The sequence below is a fragment of the Callionymus lyra genome, chromosome 19, assembly GCF_982586985.1.
Source record: "Callionymus lyra chromosome 19, fCalLyr1.hap1.1, whole genome shotgun sequence".
In the NCBI taxonomy this organism is placed as follows: Eukaryota; Metazoa; Chordata; class Actinopteri; order Syngnathiformes; family Callionymidae; genus Callionymus; species Callionymus lyra.
The window spans coordinates 20740675-20758466 of record NC_141836.1 but is presented as its reverse complement, the minus strand read 5'-3'; the positions used below and the strand labels follow the sequence as shown (position 1 = coordinate 20758466).

The window sequence follows — 17792 nt, the reverse complement described above, 5'->3', positions numbered from 1 at the left end:
GTTTTGAACCCAGCTACCTCTGCTGATATACGTCGCACTGTTTGTCCCAGAGTTTGATCAATGTACAGATCCCCTGGCACACACATGCGTCGATGGCAGCAGCTGTAAGTCTGGGACGTTGACCTACGTCTTCTCCTGCTGAACTGTCAATATGAACACACCAAGTTTGCATATCCTTAGATGACTGATATGTCTCCTGTTTCTTCTGTGATTGGTGGAAATCCGAGGTTATTCAGACACATCATATGTTAAGGATTAGGGTTTTAGCAGAAACCTTTTGGAAAATATTGTTAAACAAGAGATGCTAGATTTTCTTTTTTTTAAACCATGGGTGTCAAACTCAAACAAAAGGGGCCAAGCAGTTCAGTTTGTGAGCCAAACAAATATGTATTTGTGAGATTGTAAGATTATCTTTTCATACTTGGGACACTCGTATTGGTCTCTGTATAGTTGTTGACGACGATAATCTGTTCCTTTGCTGAAATACCGATATTTTTAGTAGCTACGATGTCAACATTAGGGAAGTGTATTGGCAAGAATTATGCGATAATACAGTATATTTATCATGATAAAGGGGGCAACGATACAGTAGTTTGTGTTACTGAAGAACTGTTTAGAAACCCCAATATATGTCCAAACATCAGCTTTAAAAGCTGCTTGAGTCGACTGTTTCCTCTTGTCCTCAGTTATCACAGGTTCTTGTTGGATGTCTTTATCCCTTTAGCTGTGGAGGAGGTAATGACTGTTTTCCTCTAATGGTGGCTAGTTAAATTGCAACATAAAAATAAACCAAGGCTGTAATGTGTATGGTAATTGTAATTATTTTAAATTAAATCATTTTATTTTATACACACTTTATTTAACTTTAAACCATATACTAAAACTATAATAAAAATAAAATATGAAAGCCAAAAGAAACGTAAAATTAAGATTTCTACAGTGAAATATATATTGCTTTATATCAGTGAATCAATATTTCTCATAGTCCTAATCAACATGAACTTTAATGTGTTTGATTAAAACCAACCATCTGGCAGGCCACAAAATTGATAGGCTGGATTTAGTCCCCGGGCCTTGAGTTTGACAAAGGGTTTGAACAATCAAAACAATAGGATTTGGTTCAGCCTTAGAAGGAGTGTTAGTTTCAGACAGTCCTCTACAAAGATAGAGGTTGGCCGTGTGGGCAATGTCTTTTCTGTAAGCTTTAAAAAGTTAAGAGAAATCTTTAAAAAGTTTCTCAATCTGACTAAGTGACCCTCTACAAAAGAAGAAGACATGGAAGATTACCTCCAGGGGGCAAAGGTCACGGATCAGTCCAAAACTTCACAGTGGAAAAGCTCCATTGACTGATGAGGTCCTTCCAGAAATGCTTAAATCTCCGGGTGTTGAGGGCCGGTCATGTCTTCAAGTTCACTTCAAGGTGCTGAAACAGAGCATCTCAACAGATGTAGCAGAACAATACAGATCAATTCATAAAGACTATCTACTTTTTATGATCCATATGTTCCAAACATCATCCTGCAGCAAGTTTTGCTTTGTGAAAATCCTTCCCAGTGTACACAGGAACTGTGGGGGAAATACCTCCAGTCCAACTTAGAAATATATTTTTGGTTACTGTCAGTGGAACAACTTTACAAATATTTTGTCTACTAAACATTGAAATCCCTTGTTGACCAATCAAAGCTCTGTGATGCAAAAAAACATCTCTCACTGTCTTTTTTCCTCTTTCTCTCTCTTCTCTCCCTCCATCAAACAAGACAGTGTTTTCTTAGTGTAGACCTTCACAAGGTGTTGGGAGCATGTGTGTACTTGCACCCCGGCATTTGAGTCTATGTCCGGACATGTTGTAATTAAGAACGCTGTGCCATTTTTTGGGTTCCCATCCCTCATTCCCTCTCTCCTTCATCTCTGTCTATCGTGTTTCTCTCTCTCTCTCCCTCTCCCTCTCTCTTTCTCTCTCTCTCTCTCCACACCACACTCTTCACCTTTGTCCTGTCTGTACATGTGTCTGCTCATATGTGTGTGTGCGAGGCGGTGTGTGTGGTGTGTCCACTGATGCAGACCTCACTTGAACTCTCGGGCTATGGTCCCACACTCCTTTTGCTTTAGTGCTGTACTCGGACTGAGACTGAAGTATTAGAGGATGTACTACGTAAAGAAAAAGGTAAATGTTTCTACTTTTTTGAGGATTGCTTGTGCATGCTTGAGTCGAGGACGTGACAATATATGCAGGATGCTTGAAGATTTTTCTTGCATATTTCAAACATCACCTCAGTGTTGGTTGAATCTTTGGAGAGTAATGCGTTTGTAGCTGGAGTTTCTGCTTTATTCTTCATGCTGGATTTAACACTTTCTGGAATTGGGCCTTGTTCAGGCAGCGTTACTGTGACGAGTGTCAGAGTAAAAGAATGAGTGGCGAGGACAAGAGGGGAATGGCAGGCAATTAGGCAGAGCAACGATTATCCTCGTGTTTTACAACTTGGCTCAAAGGCCTAGGGGAAGCAACTGTGTGTGTCTGACCGACGCTGCCACTCACTCACAACCGATTAAGCTTCAACTATTTATGAGTTTTCAAGCAAGTTTTCTCATACTTCAACCGACTTTTACGCCACAATTGAAATCACAAGTGAATCTGACATTAATTTCTAAACTGTAGGTTTGTCATTCTAAAATTGGGATTCTAGATTTAAATGTACCGTTGATTCAAAAGAGCACAGCAGACACGTTTAGCCTCAGTAGTGCAGGAAAAAGTTTATAACTTCAATACAGTATGAGTTGTAGAAACAAAATAGAGCAAGAGTAATACTTCAATACCAAGACCCTCAACACAACGCTCAACGCTCTCCAGTCGTAACCTGAGCTTCCTTTAAGAGTTTCACACCTCCACCTGTGTCCACACTCTGTATCTCTCCTCCCTCTTCGACTACCTCGTGCTCATCGCCTCTCTTGCCTCCACAGTCCCAGTACAACTTGCTGAGCAGCAGTATGGAGAGTCTGGAGAGCCGAGCGACCTCTGCCAGCCCCTATGGCTCTGAGAACGCCTCCTCTTCGGCCGTGCCCACTCCATCGCCCTATTCTCAGCCCAACTCCACATTCGAGGGTCTGTCACCGGCACCGGTCATCCCTTCCAACACCGACTACCCAGGACCGCACGCCTTCCAGGTGTCCTTCCAGCAGTCCAGCACTGCCAAGTCTGCCACATGGACCGTGAGTACACACACTCTTCAAACGGCTCTTTAAAGATGTTTTTATACACACACACTGAAAAACAAAACAAACACTGTAGCCTTCTACTTTGGAGCTCAAGGCTTTTGCATCCCAAAAAGACCTTGGTAATATCCAGCTGTGTTCATTGATATTCCTGAAGCCGCTTCTAACCGAAAACTCTTTGAAAAAATTTGAATTCTCAAAACGTAATAGAAAAATCTTGGTGTTTTGAAATCTGTACTCACAAGATTTGAGATAAGATGGGCTTAAACAAAGTCTTAAAGAAGATGTCCTACGATGACTTCTATTCTAAACTGTATTACTACTTTTACTAAGTAAAGGACTTTTATGTTTACTTGTAAACTATTAGAAATAAATAATAAAGTTTTGATATTTTTCTTATCCTTTGGTAGCAGCTTCAGAACTATTTTCCTGTCATTGTGTATTTTACTGAGAATGTTGTGAAGTCAGTAGAATTTGTTGTGGATATTTCCCTTAACGTGGTTCATAAAATACAATATTAATGCAAAAACAAAGTTGTTATAACAATTCATTATTGTAATTATTTATAATTATAACAACGCCCAACAACACTGGAACAATTTCCCTTTCCTCTGTCAGCTATCAATTTAATATACACAGATGTTCTTAATTAATGCAACTGTTGATATGAATTTCTATATAAATAAAATAAAAATGGTTATTTGGAACTATTGTATAAAATTGTAGAGGTTTTGCCAAAGAACCATTACTGTCAAGTAACAAAAGAGTATTCTTGCTATCAATTTGTTAGTCCTGTGTAGGATTTTTTCCAGCCTTTCCTCGTGCACTGATCAACCATAAATATTATTTTTATTGTACGCTTACAGGTATATACATAAACACATGTCCATCTGAGTGGCATTATTGTGATACATTATTTAACTTAAAATCATTATTTGTTTTAAGAAAGCTACAAGTATCCATCTAGAGTGTCTATGCTGGTGTCACCTCCGATCATCGTTTGACGTTTCTAAAACAAGGGAGTTTGAGCCAAGCTGCCCCCATCACCTCCGTTGAATGTGTGTGTGTTGTGTGTACATACTTGTGTATCTGTAGGTATCCTTGCCTGTCCATTCCATGTCTGATGGACTGAGGGCCTCCGTGTTTGTTCGAGGTAACCATGCATGCCGGGCTCTTTCAGTTGGCCCTCATGGATGTAAGAAGATCTCACTCTGGACCTTAGACAGTGACCTTTGCCCTCTCGCTTTTCATTCCGGGATTCTTCCTTCCTTCGGTCTTAAAGCACTCAGGGATGTCACCTCTGGCGCCTAAAGTTTCACTCTGTCCACACCTAAAATGTATCTATCAGCTCCCGGCTCTCATCTCCTTTGTCTTTCTCCAGCCTTCTCACAAACTATCTGGACAGATTCCTTTTGCCAAAGCCTTTCGATGTTATGGAAACTGAACTGGAGGAACACATGATACATCCTGATTAGTTTGGTGTCAGAACCATCTTTTCAGGGGTTGTAATCCATCTATTTATATCCGAATCAACATATTATTAACATTTGTTTGTCCTCACCTTGTACCAAACATCCATAACCAAGTTCTCACATCTATAAAAGAAAATATAGAGAGCGTCTAAAGTTTTAAAAGTCTCTGCGCTCTGATTAGCTAAGGTAGTGCGTCTTGTCCTCGAAGTTCAGTTGTTTTTTTCAGTTTAATTTCAGCTACAGATTTTGCCTGAAACGTGCCGCAAGAAACACATTTGAAATACAACCCTGCCGTTCTAAGTGTTCATCAATAACGTCCAAATTATATCGTGAGGGATTATATAAACCAGGGCGGATATTCTGATGATATTATACATCTTTAATATAGACTCAATGGAGGTGTCTATTGGCAAGAATCTGGCGATGCGTATTACAATACAGGGGCAACAAAACAATATATTGGGGTACTTTAAGAACAAGGATATATTTGTAGTATTTTCCCAGCACTTGATCCAAATCCGCCTGAACATCATCTTTTAAAAGCCGCTCGATTGTATCCTCTCTTCCTCAGCCATCACCATGATCTTGCTAGATTTCATTGTTTCTTTAGCTGCTGAGGATGTAATGATTTCTCCCAGCCAGGGACCGGATGTTTAGTTGCAAGTCAAATTGAACAAACGCCTTTTACATGTTAATTGTAAACATAAAATAAAAAACTATCCAATTATGTTTGTACACCTTTTATTATAATATTAACCTTAAAATAACTATGATAATAAATACAATATTCTTTGAACGCCCAAAACTTTTTTTTTTTAAATCAATACAGTGCTGTTTAATGTGGATACAATACTGTGAAAAAATAATTATTGGTAAAGCGATATTTTCTTAGACCTCTAATAGTTGAGATGAAACAGATTAAAAAAATAATTAGACAAATACATACCTAGACACAGGAAAATGTGACTTTGTTTAAATTGTGATTCCTACAAGAGTTAGTGTTTTCAGGAGTGTGATATCTTCATTAGACAGTTTTTCACTGACCACTAGCCTCATGCATCCATTCACAAACCTGACCATTACTGCTTTTCGTCTGTGTTATAAAGTGAAGAAAGAGTTTAGCAGCATCGAAGCTTAAAATATAGACAACCTCAACAGACATTAACACTCTGGTCCAAATATCTCCACTTTTTCAGAGACACTAGTTCAATTAAATATTTAGAAATACATCCAGAAAGCCCTTTAATCTGACAATTGTTCTAGTCAAACAAAGAACTGGCACACCGCGCTGAGGCGGCAGAAAACCACCCTTGAGCAAACCCATCATTATTCAGATTCCTCCGCTGCCGCAAACATTCAGATTACAGAGTGAAAGAGTGAGATGAAGTGACTGCTGATAGATTTTATGAGGTTTAATGCTCCGCTTTTTTTCATCTGACAAACCTCTTATGGAAATTATTATTTAAAGATTGACACAGTAGAAAGGATACTTCCAGAAATTCAAAAAGATAGCGATCCAAGAGGACTGGCTCAGGGGTTTTCCCATCAGTAATACGGGCACTTTACAAGGATTTTGAGAAAAGTGTGGAAGAATGACCATGTTTGAACATGTGGACAAGCCTGACTCATCCTGTTAGGATAAAGGGGATGACACGGTCTGGGCTTTTTGTCGCCTCAGGTAATAGGAAGTTCGGGATCTTTGTTTTATAAACGTTTTTTTGGACTTCATGGAGTCACACCCATGCATCCTGGTTTTATTGATGAAAGTTGCTTATTTGAAGAATTCTCCTTCCAATCTTCGCTAATTCTATTAAAGCCCATGTTAGCCAGTATCACAATCTTCACGAGACACGAGACGCTCGCACATTAGTGATAAATGGACGGAAGCTGCTGCCTCCGTGTCTCTTGAAGATGATTCCTCGGCTTAGGGGCTGGCAACATCTACCGGGGACGGAAATGAGATATAACACCTCAGTCCTTGTCAAACAACCAGGGCTCTGTGTGTGTGTGTGTGTGTGTGTGTGTGTGTGTGTGTGTGTGTGTGTGTGTGTGTGTGTGTGTGTGTGTGTGTGTGTGTGTGTGTGTGTGTGTGTGTGTGTGTGTGTGTGTGTGTGTGTGTGTGTGTGTGTGTGTGTGTGTGTGTGTGAGAGAGGATACAGTAAGTGACAGGAGAGGGAGGGGACATGAAGCGCTGGACTGCAGGTTCCGGCATGTTCCGAGTAGCGGCTCGTCAGAAGCTTCTCTTCCCAGCTATTAGCTTCCCTACGCCGGGATGCAAGTCCCGACGTGCCCGGGCACAATACATCCGTCCTTTCTCTCCTCTGCGCATCTTCTGCTGCCACATCAAAATTTGTATCCAAAATGAACTGAAAAGAGGAATGTGTAGCAAACACACTCTCAAAGTTCCTTAAGTCTTTAAGTTGGCTTCTTCACTCACACCTGTGATCCTACCACATGTATTCAACCAGGGCACTCTCCATCGTCATTTGACACTTCCACACAAATGAAGGGAGGGAAAGGTCGCAAACGAACACGGCTTCACAAGCTTAAATTAAGAAGACCACACACTATGTCCTCAAAATAATCTAGGGAGTTTTGTGGAAAAACAAAAACCCCAACTAATTTTGGCCTCCACCCGAGATCAAGGGTAATAATAGGAATGAAGGCTAGAGAGCTTTGTCTTTGTCTCACCAAAATATTTCGCCTATAGTAATAGGGAGGAATATGAGGAAATAGTTTAACATAAATCTCAGTGGAAGTCCAAAAGTGACAAAATTAGACAAGAAAAATCAAATTACGCAAAAATCTATAAAACGATGTTTGAGAAAGTGAATACATATTTCTAAATGTCATTTACAACAGAAAATACATATATAATGCACATATATAATTTAAATATATCTTGTTACTGAATAAATATTTTAGCCGTTGTGTTATAGAGAAACTTTCATAGAAATGTCACTAACAATGGTTGGACGCTACATATTTTATTTAAAAGTGACTTTAACCCTTGTGTTGTCTCTGGGTCAAGGTATACGACCTCCCTGGCTTCATATACAAGGGATACCAAAAACACATTTGTTCTCGGGCCTCTGGGTCACCTTGCCCCAAGGATAACACCCCGGTTAAAGACAACAGACAAGCCCTGAGCACTGTGAAACTGTCAATTATTATCATAAAAAAAAGGCTTTATTAAATACATTCATCGATAGTGCCGTTCACTTCAGATTAGAATTGAATTCCAACAGACGTGCACAGGCATTGTTTTCAGTGTCTGCATGTGTGCAAACATGCTTGATATTTGGGCAATTAAGCAAATTTGTGTAGGACATGTTGCCACTTGCATGTTGTCGGAGATTCGGCAATTATCAGACTGTCTCTGGAAACCTGTCTGGACCTGCCTCGTGTGGCCTGCTGAGAAATCTCGAGATGGAATCAAGATCACCTACAGTTACAGTTTGAGACTGCGATGGAATGAATTACTTCAGGAAAGTTTGTGAATAAAATCAGAAAAATGAATTGAAATATAGGTTTGAATACTAAACGTAGATGTATATACAGGTTCTAAAGGAAACGGAAATGAAAACGTATTTCCATCAACGTTTTCTTTTTTTCCACTTACATTTCCTAATTATGACTTGTATTCCTTATGGTAGGGGAGCAGAGGTGTATTATGTAAATAGTTTTAGTACTTATAGTTTAATAGAAAATGGAACCGAAACTAAAACCTTATAATTAAAAATAAATAGTATACAAATAATATAATACATAATAACTTGCTTTAGTTGAAGAACATTAAGGTAAGGTAAGGTAAAACTTTATTGAAAAAAGTTTTTTTCCATTAGCCAGCAATTTTTCATAAACAATAAAAAATAAATAAAAATAAAATAAGAAGAAGAACATAAAGAGAAAGAACAAGATGACACAATCTAAGTCTAAGAATAAAGACAAAGAACATAGGTCAAAGAAAAACAACACAGACAAAGGATACATCAACATTAGCATCATATTGAAGTAGATTGGACGTCATATTACGCCATCTTGTGATCTGTAACAAGACGTTTGTGTCATGCATGTCATTAAAGGACAGAGAACACAATAACCAGTCCAATATGCTTAGTTGATGATGTTGTACTCAGTGATAGTATATTGTATTGTAGTGATGCGATAAAGTACAGACGGTTGCAGATGTAACTGTAGTTGTAGTGATCATGCCATTATTGTGTTTGTAAGTACCAGTAATAATTAGTACAATTTAAAGCATTAACAATTGTGAGAGGAGTTTAATTTGTACTTGAAATTATAAATTAACCAATGGGCTGTTTTCTTTTTCACATGTCTGACCATTTTGTCAAACTGTTAACATTTTAATGGATCAGCCAGATGTCAATAAAAACAGCTGATTTGATGTTAAGAAGATGGTGGGAATAAATTAATGAAAGGTTGTGGTTGCATCAACACAAATATATTCATAAATTTATATTTTTTCCACTTTTTTTGTAGTAGCAGGATCATTTTGACTTGATCATTTGATAAGTTGCTTGCTATTGATAAAGTGAGACCACTTATATTAGGTATGCAGGAAAATTACTCATTAAAAGAAAATAAAACATTGACAAATTATTAGCAGTTAAAGAAAAACTAGGTGAGGGAAAGGTTATAGCCATATAAGAATAAAAGTAGTTTATATTAAGGGTTGTGTAGGGTTTTAAAGTTAGGTTACTTTCATCACTTTAATTTAAAGACTCTGGTTTAGTATCAAAACATATCAAGTAACACTCGACAAAACGGCTAGGTCAGCCAATGCCCTGATCATAATTTCCATAATATATGAAAGATGAGACTCTTGGCGTCCTTAATGACGCTGTAATGCTGTTTTTACTAAACTCATGTGTACTTGAGTTTCAAATGATGATTCATTGTGACTGCTAAACGTGTTGAAACGTCCCTCTCTTTTCCTAAAACTGAACATCTGGAAAGAAAGACTGGGGACAGCAAGAAAGTGATTTTTTTTATGTGTCATCATCACATCATCAGTAGCTCAGGTGCACATGTTTTGTAGTTGTTTTTCTTACATTGAAACAAAACCACATCATCTTGTTTCTCTTGTTTTACATTAATACATCAAATAGAATCATGACAGGCAGCTGAAAGGTTTGCGGTGAGAGAATGAGCTATGAAAACATACTCCATCAAGATGTTTCAGTTTTTTATATTCACTGTGACTGGTAAAGGATTTAAAATATCACATTACATTATTTGACGAGGAATGATTTTGTTATCAAATCAAATATAAGGTGTAAAGACAGGCAGCTATCCCGGTCGTAATGGGGGGGATATCCTGATGTCATTTTGATGCTGCTCTGTAAAAGGTATCACCACATTTTTCTTACCACATTTTTGCTGATGACATCCAGCTCTACTGCCCATTTGATCTGTTGAGCCCCAGAGGCTGAACAGATTAGTCAATTGTTTGCTAGAAATCCAACAGTGGCTGAGTGAAAACACTTTTCAGCTAAATGTGGACAAAACTGAAACGCTGGTTCTTGCTCCTGATGATAAGATTACATGATTTAGTCACTACTTGGGTGAGTTAGGTCATTCTGTCAAGCTGAGCCTGAGAAACCTGGTTGTTGTGTTTGACAAAGACAACTTCAAGAAAAAACGTAAGACATTGTTATTTTTGCAGGCTTTTCCCTGATTTTCTGGGACTCCTGTGTTTGTCTTATGTGTCTTGACCTTTTATAGTATATATTTTAACTGTATTGTTCTTGATTGTTAAAGCGCCTTGTGACCCTGGTCTAGAAAGGTGCTTTACAAATAACCATTACTTTACTTTACTTTACATTGTTTATTGTTATGACAAAGACATAAGGCAAGTTTTCAGTTTTCTCAGATACCAATCCACTTTGTGCTAAAAAAATATATACATATTAGGATCAACGGCAACATGTTAGTCTGAACATCAATATTAAAATATTTAGCGGATAACAATATGATATATAGTTGAATTGGGGCTGTTTAGGCTTCTGTATCCAAACTTAACTATATCTATATTCAATGCATGGATTCAGACTCATCTTTCGTGGGATTTAACTGGATTTTCAACCCTAAATCTTCTTATACTGTCAATGCTTTTAAAAGAAATGTGTAGCTACGTTTAATATTGGTGAATGTGAATAGTGAATTGATGATTTTTCTTGTATAGTCTTATATAGTCGGAATATTACAGTTCCATTAAAGCTAAATTAGTTACAGAGGCTTTGGAATGACAAAATCAGAATAAATGTTTCTAAGCTAGGACAAAGATTTCACATCTATATATTTTAAATGAACTTCATCTGGGTCTGAGATTTGTGATGCTACATCCCAGTAATTATTTATTCTTGGTGTCAGAACTTGCCTTAGGAAACAAGGTGGGAAAAGAAAATGGTGCGCACAGGTATTTCTATTGCTCTTTCACCCGTGTGTGTGTGTGTATGTGTGAATGTGTGTGTGCTCCTCGAGTTCCATTTAGTGACATGAATTTTCAGAGATTTAAATAATCATCTAACTTGTGAAGATGATTGAACACCTGTCTCAGGAGAACACGACAAGGCCTGAAGTATCAGAACAAAGTCCAGAGTTGCTTCTCTGGAATAAAAGATACATCTATTATATGACATTAAAAATAAATGTATATATATTGTCTTTCTCTTCATACAGTACTCGCCTCTCCTGAAGAAGCTGTTCTGTCAAATCGCCAAGACGTGCCCGATCCAGATCAAACTCTCCTCCTCTCCGCCTCATGGCAGCATCATCAGGGCCTTGCCCGTCTACAAGAAAGCAGAACACGTGACTGAGGTGGTCAAGCGCTGCCCCAACCACGAGCTGGGTCGGGACTTTAACGACGGTACAAACTTTTAAATAATCACTAATAATTCTAGGTTTGATTATCCAGTTAAAACTTTACTCCTTTTGTTCCTCAGGTCAAATCGCGCCGGCCAGTCACCTGATCCGAGTGGAGGGAAACAACCTGAGTCACTACGTTGATGACCCGGTCACTGGACGACAGAGTGTTTACGTTCCCTTCGAGTCCCCGCAGGTTCGTAAAACAACCATATGTCATGTGTCTGACATAATGTCAGACACATGACATATGGTTGTTTTGACATAATGTCAGACACATGCAGGAAATACTGTTGCTGCTTTGTGATCTACATTGATATAAAAAAAGAAACGGAAATCTGCCAAAAACCACCAAATTACAGATAAATAAATTCATCTGCAGATATAAAAGAGACAAGTTGGTGCAGGTTTGGTGAGAAAAATCATTATCACATGATTTCTGCACCTGCTCAGCAAGATACAACCGACTAGAGCGCCCTCCAGTGGTCAATTGTTTTAGAACGCCCAACTGATCCTTGTACAATATACAGATTAAATACATTTTATCAAGACAACTATAAAAATGTTCGACTGCTTTGACAATTCACCCGAAATATCTGATTATAAACTTTTTTTTATTATGACCAGGTAACCCAATCAGATCACACCAGATACTAAATTAAATTCTTGTTTTCTAGGGAATTTTTTCTAGGCACCTTAAATGTCAGTGATTGATTTGTATACCTCCAAAAATCATTGACATTTCTGCACTAGTCATGATGTGAGATGAGAAAAAAAGGAGTCCACCTGGATTGCAGTCCATCACTAGACTCAAACACCTTTTTACTAGTGAAATCACTTAAATGGAAACATTGAGGGAGAGGAGCGCTAGATTCAAACCAGAGACCCATTTAAAAGTAAAAGTAAAATGTCTGACTCGATTTTGTGTGTAATTGTGCTTTGCAGGTTGGAACAGAATTCACTACCATCCTGTACAACTTCATGTGCAACAGCAGCTGTGTAGGGGGAATGAACCGGAGACCTATCCTTATTATTATCACCCTGGAAACCAGAGAGTGAGTTTGCACATATTTTAAATAGCACATCTAACCAGACAATTTTTCGTACAACTTTTACAAATGACAATTGTCTGCAGTGGTCAAGTGCTGGGCCGAAGGTCATTCGAAGGTCGGATATGTGCGTGTCCGGGGAGAGACCGCAAAGCCGACGAGGATCATTTCAGAGAGCAGCAAGCCCTGAACGACAGCGCAGCCAAGAATGGCAACGGCAACAAGCGAAGTGAGTTCAACTTATGTGCCTGAAAGATTCACATTCTGTAACATATAAAGAAAGAGTAAGGCAAAAACACAAGAAATTCTGTCTCACTGAGATTTCTGGATATCATTTTAAGACTTCAAACAGAGCCCGACCAATATTCCCAGTCCAAACATGAACATGAGGAAGAGACGGCATGGAGACGAGGAGATTTACTACATCCCTGTGAGTTCACAACATACATATGTTCTTAAATAAAAAAATGATACCTTCAATTAAAAAGAGCATAAGAAAATATGTTGTTTAAAATATGTGCTACCGCTAAATTGATATCAAATGTTTCACAAAGTTATATATAATCAAATGATTATAATAATGTCAAGTTAAAAGTACAAGTTGGGATGTGTATTGGCTTGAATTTTTCTATACCATATGTATCAGAATACAGGAATAACAAATATGAAACATTGCCATACTGTAGCAACAAGGATATACTGTATTTATATTACTCGACTACTTGACTCTGGTGTTGCAGAATTTAAAGCATTAACCTTGACACACTCGTCACTGCTTTACATAATGACAGATGCCATTTAGCAAATGGAAGTATAATTGCAAGACAAATATAAATGGCTGTGAATATCTTAATTGAAATTTGAAATAAAATTACATATTTTATTATAAACACACTTTATTAAAATCATTAAATAAGTATGATAAAAAATGAAACATAATTTATAAGCCAAAAAGATAAAAGTTTTGGGAAAAAATATATACAGTTCTGTTGAACACAGTATTGTAAAAAATAAATATTGTGACATCTCAATATACTGTATGAACATTTTCTTACACCCTGACCCTTTGTTACAAGTGCCAAACTAATAGGCAAGAGCTTCCCTTTAGTCCTGATTATAACAAGAAATAGTTAAAGCAATGGTGTGTTTGGGTGAAGGTTCGCGGTCGGGACAACTACGAGCTGCTGATGAAGATTAAAGACAGTCTGGAGCTGGTGGAGTTGGTGCCGCAGCAGCTGGTGGACTCGTACAGACAGCAGACACAACAGCAGCTCATACAACGGCCGTGAGTTGTACACACAAGCAACTCCAGGGAGATGCTGAGCGACCCTGAAGTGTCATTCTTTCACAAACACCTATTTTTAGGAGCCACATATCATCACCCACGTCTTACTCTTCACTGTCAAGCATGAACAAGCTTCACAGCCACGGGGGGCTCAGCAAATCTCCATCGGTGACCCAGCTGACAGGGCAGCAGTCCCAACAACACCACGGTGCCCCCAACAACATTTCCCACATGGGTGAGACATGCCAGACATTTTGAAGTAGACAGAGCGTCTGAGCAAGGCATTATTTTCATGTCCAAAAGTCTTCTGCTAACAACAGACTTTGTCTGTAAGGTCCCAACGTGATCAACAGCCACCACCTCCAGAGTAACGGCGACATGAACGGGGGCCATGGCAGCCAGGCCATATTGTCAGCCTCACACTGCAGCCCGCCCCCTCCATATAACCCTGACCCCAACCTCGTCAGGTACCTCACCCTCCTCTGACAATATTGCTTTGTGTCATGTACCTTTAAACGCAGCAAGAAGTCTAACTCAATTCTGCGGGTCAGTTTTCAGTGTTGTGATTTGAGCGGTCTGTCAAACAGATGGTGGATTCATTGTTATGATCGAGTTAAATTAGCAAGCATGAACTGGAGACCTTATTTATCTAAGGTGGCTTTGTATTGCTCTGTGTATCACAAGTGAATTACACTTGAACTATTAGTTTGCTGTTTTTGTTTATCCATCTGAGTGTTTATACACTGGACTTTTAAGTTTACCTGCACATTAAATGCACTATTAGTTATTAGAAAGCAACAAAAAGGGACATCCTTATATTTTTGCGAGCTTAAAAAAGCGCTTTGTAACATTTTAACCTGATTTATTTTCCAATTTTCTGTATTGATTTCTGAAATATTTCAGAAATATTATTTTTACTACACAACTTTGCAGTGTGGCCACCAAAATGATCTATGGCGGTGGGCCGAACACACCAGTGGCATTTGTGTACATTCATTTCTATCATGGCTAAAGTATTGATAGTACTTCCAACATAAAAAGAGTTTGTCTCCCCTTTTTCTTACAAATGCACATGAGAACTCTGGCTGGTGATGCTTCTGTTTTCACAACTTTGTAACTATACAGTGGAGGGAGGCAGAAACAGATATGTCAAACTTACATTGTGCTGCTCTTAAAGTTTCCCCCCACAGGAAGATTTAAATAGTGGAGAGAGATCCGTGAAGAAATGTGACCTACTCCATTCCTTGAGATTTTAGATCACCCGACCTTTGTCATGCGGAAGAGATTGATTATCCATGTTGGTCTATTAACTTCCTGGAATCCCTCAGTCAAAGTTCGAGTGACCACATAAATGTGTTCTTTGAAATCCAGTTAAATACCACGAAAGATGAGTCTGAATCCATGTATTGAATATAGATATAGTTAAGTTTGGATACAGAAGCCAATTCAACTGCCTCTATTTCACCTATTTAGCTACGCAGCCATTTAGTGTTTCAAAGCTTTTCTGATTCTGTTGTTACCTGCTAGCTCAAATAAATATAAATATGAATTAATACAACAGCCTATAAGGTTAGCAAAGTTCAAAACTGCCTGTATTTTATGCTTTCTGGAATCTGTTTCAGTGATTCGCCATTTGTTAATGTATTTGTTTTATGGTTTTCTATCCTTTAATTTGCTGTACAGTCAAACTGGAACTTTTTTTTTAATTTACATTTGTACGATAATGAACCAACTGTATTTATAATAAAGGTTCTTGAACCAAGTTTTGTCTTCATATCATTTATGTTTTTTTATTTGTTTTTTGCATTGAGTTTAAAATCTTACACCAACTCTAAAAATTTATACACAGCCCTGCGTTTCTCCCCATGCAGTTTTCTAACGGGTCTGGGCTGCCAGAACTTCATCGAGTACTTCACCTCCCAGGGATTGCAGACTATCTACCATCTTCAGACTCTCTCCATGGAGGTAAAACAACAAAAGCCTCTACTCTCTTCCAGATTATTTGCGTAAACTAATTAATTTATGGTTTTCGACTTCGATTTACATTACATACATTGACATTACGTCAATACTTTCACTTGCAAGGACTGAGGCGTTGACTTGTGGCTTAGATCCTCAACTTATCTTAAAAGTCACAGTTTGTAGTCATGAGTCAGGGTAAGATGTAAATGTTTTATATTTAAAAACTAGCAGTTAGGCTCTTCTATTTTACACCTACCAGCATAAATGAGTAATAAATCTAATGCATTGTAAAACTTATTTATCACCAGGATTTGGGCTCACTAAAGATACCGGAGCAATACCGAATCGCTATCTGGCGAGGTCTTCAGGATATGAAGCAAGGTGCTTCTCTCCAACTGCCCACCTCAACTCATCACCATGACTATCATGGACAGCAGCTTCTGCGCTCCAGCAGCAACATGGCTGCATCGGCAATGGCAGCAATTGGTGCCGGAGGCGGGGAGCTGCAGCGGCAACGCGTGATGGAGGCTGTACACTTTCGTGTCCGCCACACCATCACCATACCAAATCGGTCAGGGGTTGTCGGATCATCAGGCATGGCCACGACTACAGATGAGTGGGCGGATTTTGGGTTTGATGTACCAGACTGCAAAGTGTCTCGGAACAAGCACTCTATCAAGGAGGAATTCATGGAAAGTGACGTCCACTGAGTTTTCACAGAACTTGTAAATGAGAATGAGAAAAACGTTTGATAAACTGCTCTCTGGATCCATAAATTTAAGTCAAATTTTAGAACTGATTTAAGTACATTTTATATGCTACTAATGCATTTTAACGTGGTTACACATCTCTTGACAAAACCTGGACAAGAGTAACTTCAGAGACAAGATGGTAAAGGTGATGTCAAAAATACATTTCAGCAGTCATTTCTGTTTGTATTGTCATTTTTGGGAGACCACATCCCAGCAGATGTTTCCTGTTACTCATTGTAAAAATGATACTCTGTCAATGTTTTGGACTACTTGTTGTAATTGAAGTGACAGAATTGTGAAATTATTATTTGAAAAAAAACGAAAAAAAAAAATTCCACTTGTGTTATTATGTAATGTGATTAACTCTATTTTTTGTCATTTAGTTTTTCACAATGTTCCTGCATAAGCATTGAAATGTATTATGACACCCAATTGAATATTGATAATATGTTTTATGCAGATTCCAAATAATTTCTTTTGTATTGAATGTTCATAAAATTTCATTTATCCTATGTAGAAATAATCCATGTGTTAAACAGTATTAAACTAGCCGGGATCGGATATTCTATTAGTGTATTGTGAATTATATTATTGTTTAACACACAGACAGAAATACGTTTTGTTTTGTTTAAATCACTCTGTTTATAGCTTGTCTTAGCACTTGTTTGTTTGTTTTTTAATGGCAACATTCCAATTTTATGATGGCACAATGCAGCATAATGTCATAAATTTGTAGCAACATTTACAGGGAAAAGAAAGTTCCGTTTTCCCCAAACCCAAAAGCTGCACTTTACTATCAATGTATTTAAAAGTTAATTTAGGGTGATTCATGCTTATGCACTGTATTATACATGTTAATGTAAATATTTGACTTTTTTTTTTGCTAAGCTGATTGTATATACTTTGTATAAATTAAGATATGTACTTTGAAATTCCTTAGTCTAGCATTGTGACCATTTGTTGAATAAATATTAGTTTTAAAAAAGATGTACTGTTGCTTTCTTGAAAATCTTCAAAATAAATAAAACATATATGGACCATGATTATTGAAGAATGTAAAGAATGAATACTTCACATAAATGTTCAATACTTAGTAAAACATAAAACTTTAATACGATCACTGTTTGAAACTAAGACGTTTTCATGGGCTACATTTATTATCTTCATTGGGGCT

At 37.8% G+C, this 17792-nt stretch overlaps 1 protein-coding gene across 2 annotated transcripts; it reads left to right on the top strand.

The window, feature by feature from the left end:
* Positions 1-2025: 2025 nt before the first annotated feature.
* Positions 2026-17559, top strand: tp73 (tumor protein p73). 2 transcript variants are annotated; one of them, XM_087782158.1, is made up of 12 exons: positions 2026-2164; positions 2959-3207; positions 11388-11574; positions 11651-11766; positions 12516-12625; positions 12706-12848; positions 12961-13049; positions 13777-13904; positions 13985-14139; positions 14239-14371; positions 15776-15869; positions 16175-17559. In XM_087782158.1, exons 1-12 carry the CDS (start codon positions 2144-2146, stop codon positions 16574-16576), a joined length of 1827 nt encoding a protein of 608 aa, XP_087638284.1. In that variant the 5' UTR covers positions 2026-2143; the 3' UTR covers positions 16577-17559. The 2 variants fall into 2 exon arrangements, with proteins under 2 accessions (XP_087638284.1, XP_087638285.1); XM_087782159.1 differs by having other exon boundaries at positions 15754-15869; positions 16175-16432.
* Positions 17560-17792: the final 233 nt, after the last annotated feature.

Excerpts from the sequence above, each read along its gene's own strand:
- tp73 (XM_087782158.1), top strand. The coding sequence starts at position 2,144 with ATGTACTACGTAAAGAAAAAG. Across the intron at positions 14,372-15,775 it reads CCTGACCCCAACCTCGTCAG|TTTTCTAACGGGTCTGGGCT; the intron begins GTACCTCACCCT and ends CTCCCCATGCAG. Across the intron at positions 15,870-16,174 it reads TTCAGACTCTCTCCATGGAG|GATTTGGGCTCACTAAAGAT; the intron begins GTAAAACAACAA and ends ATTTATCACCAG.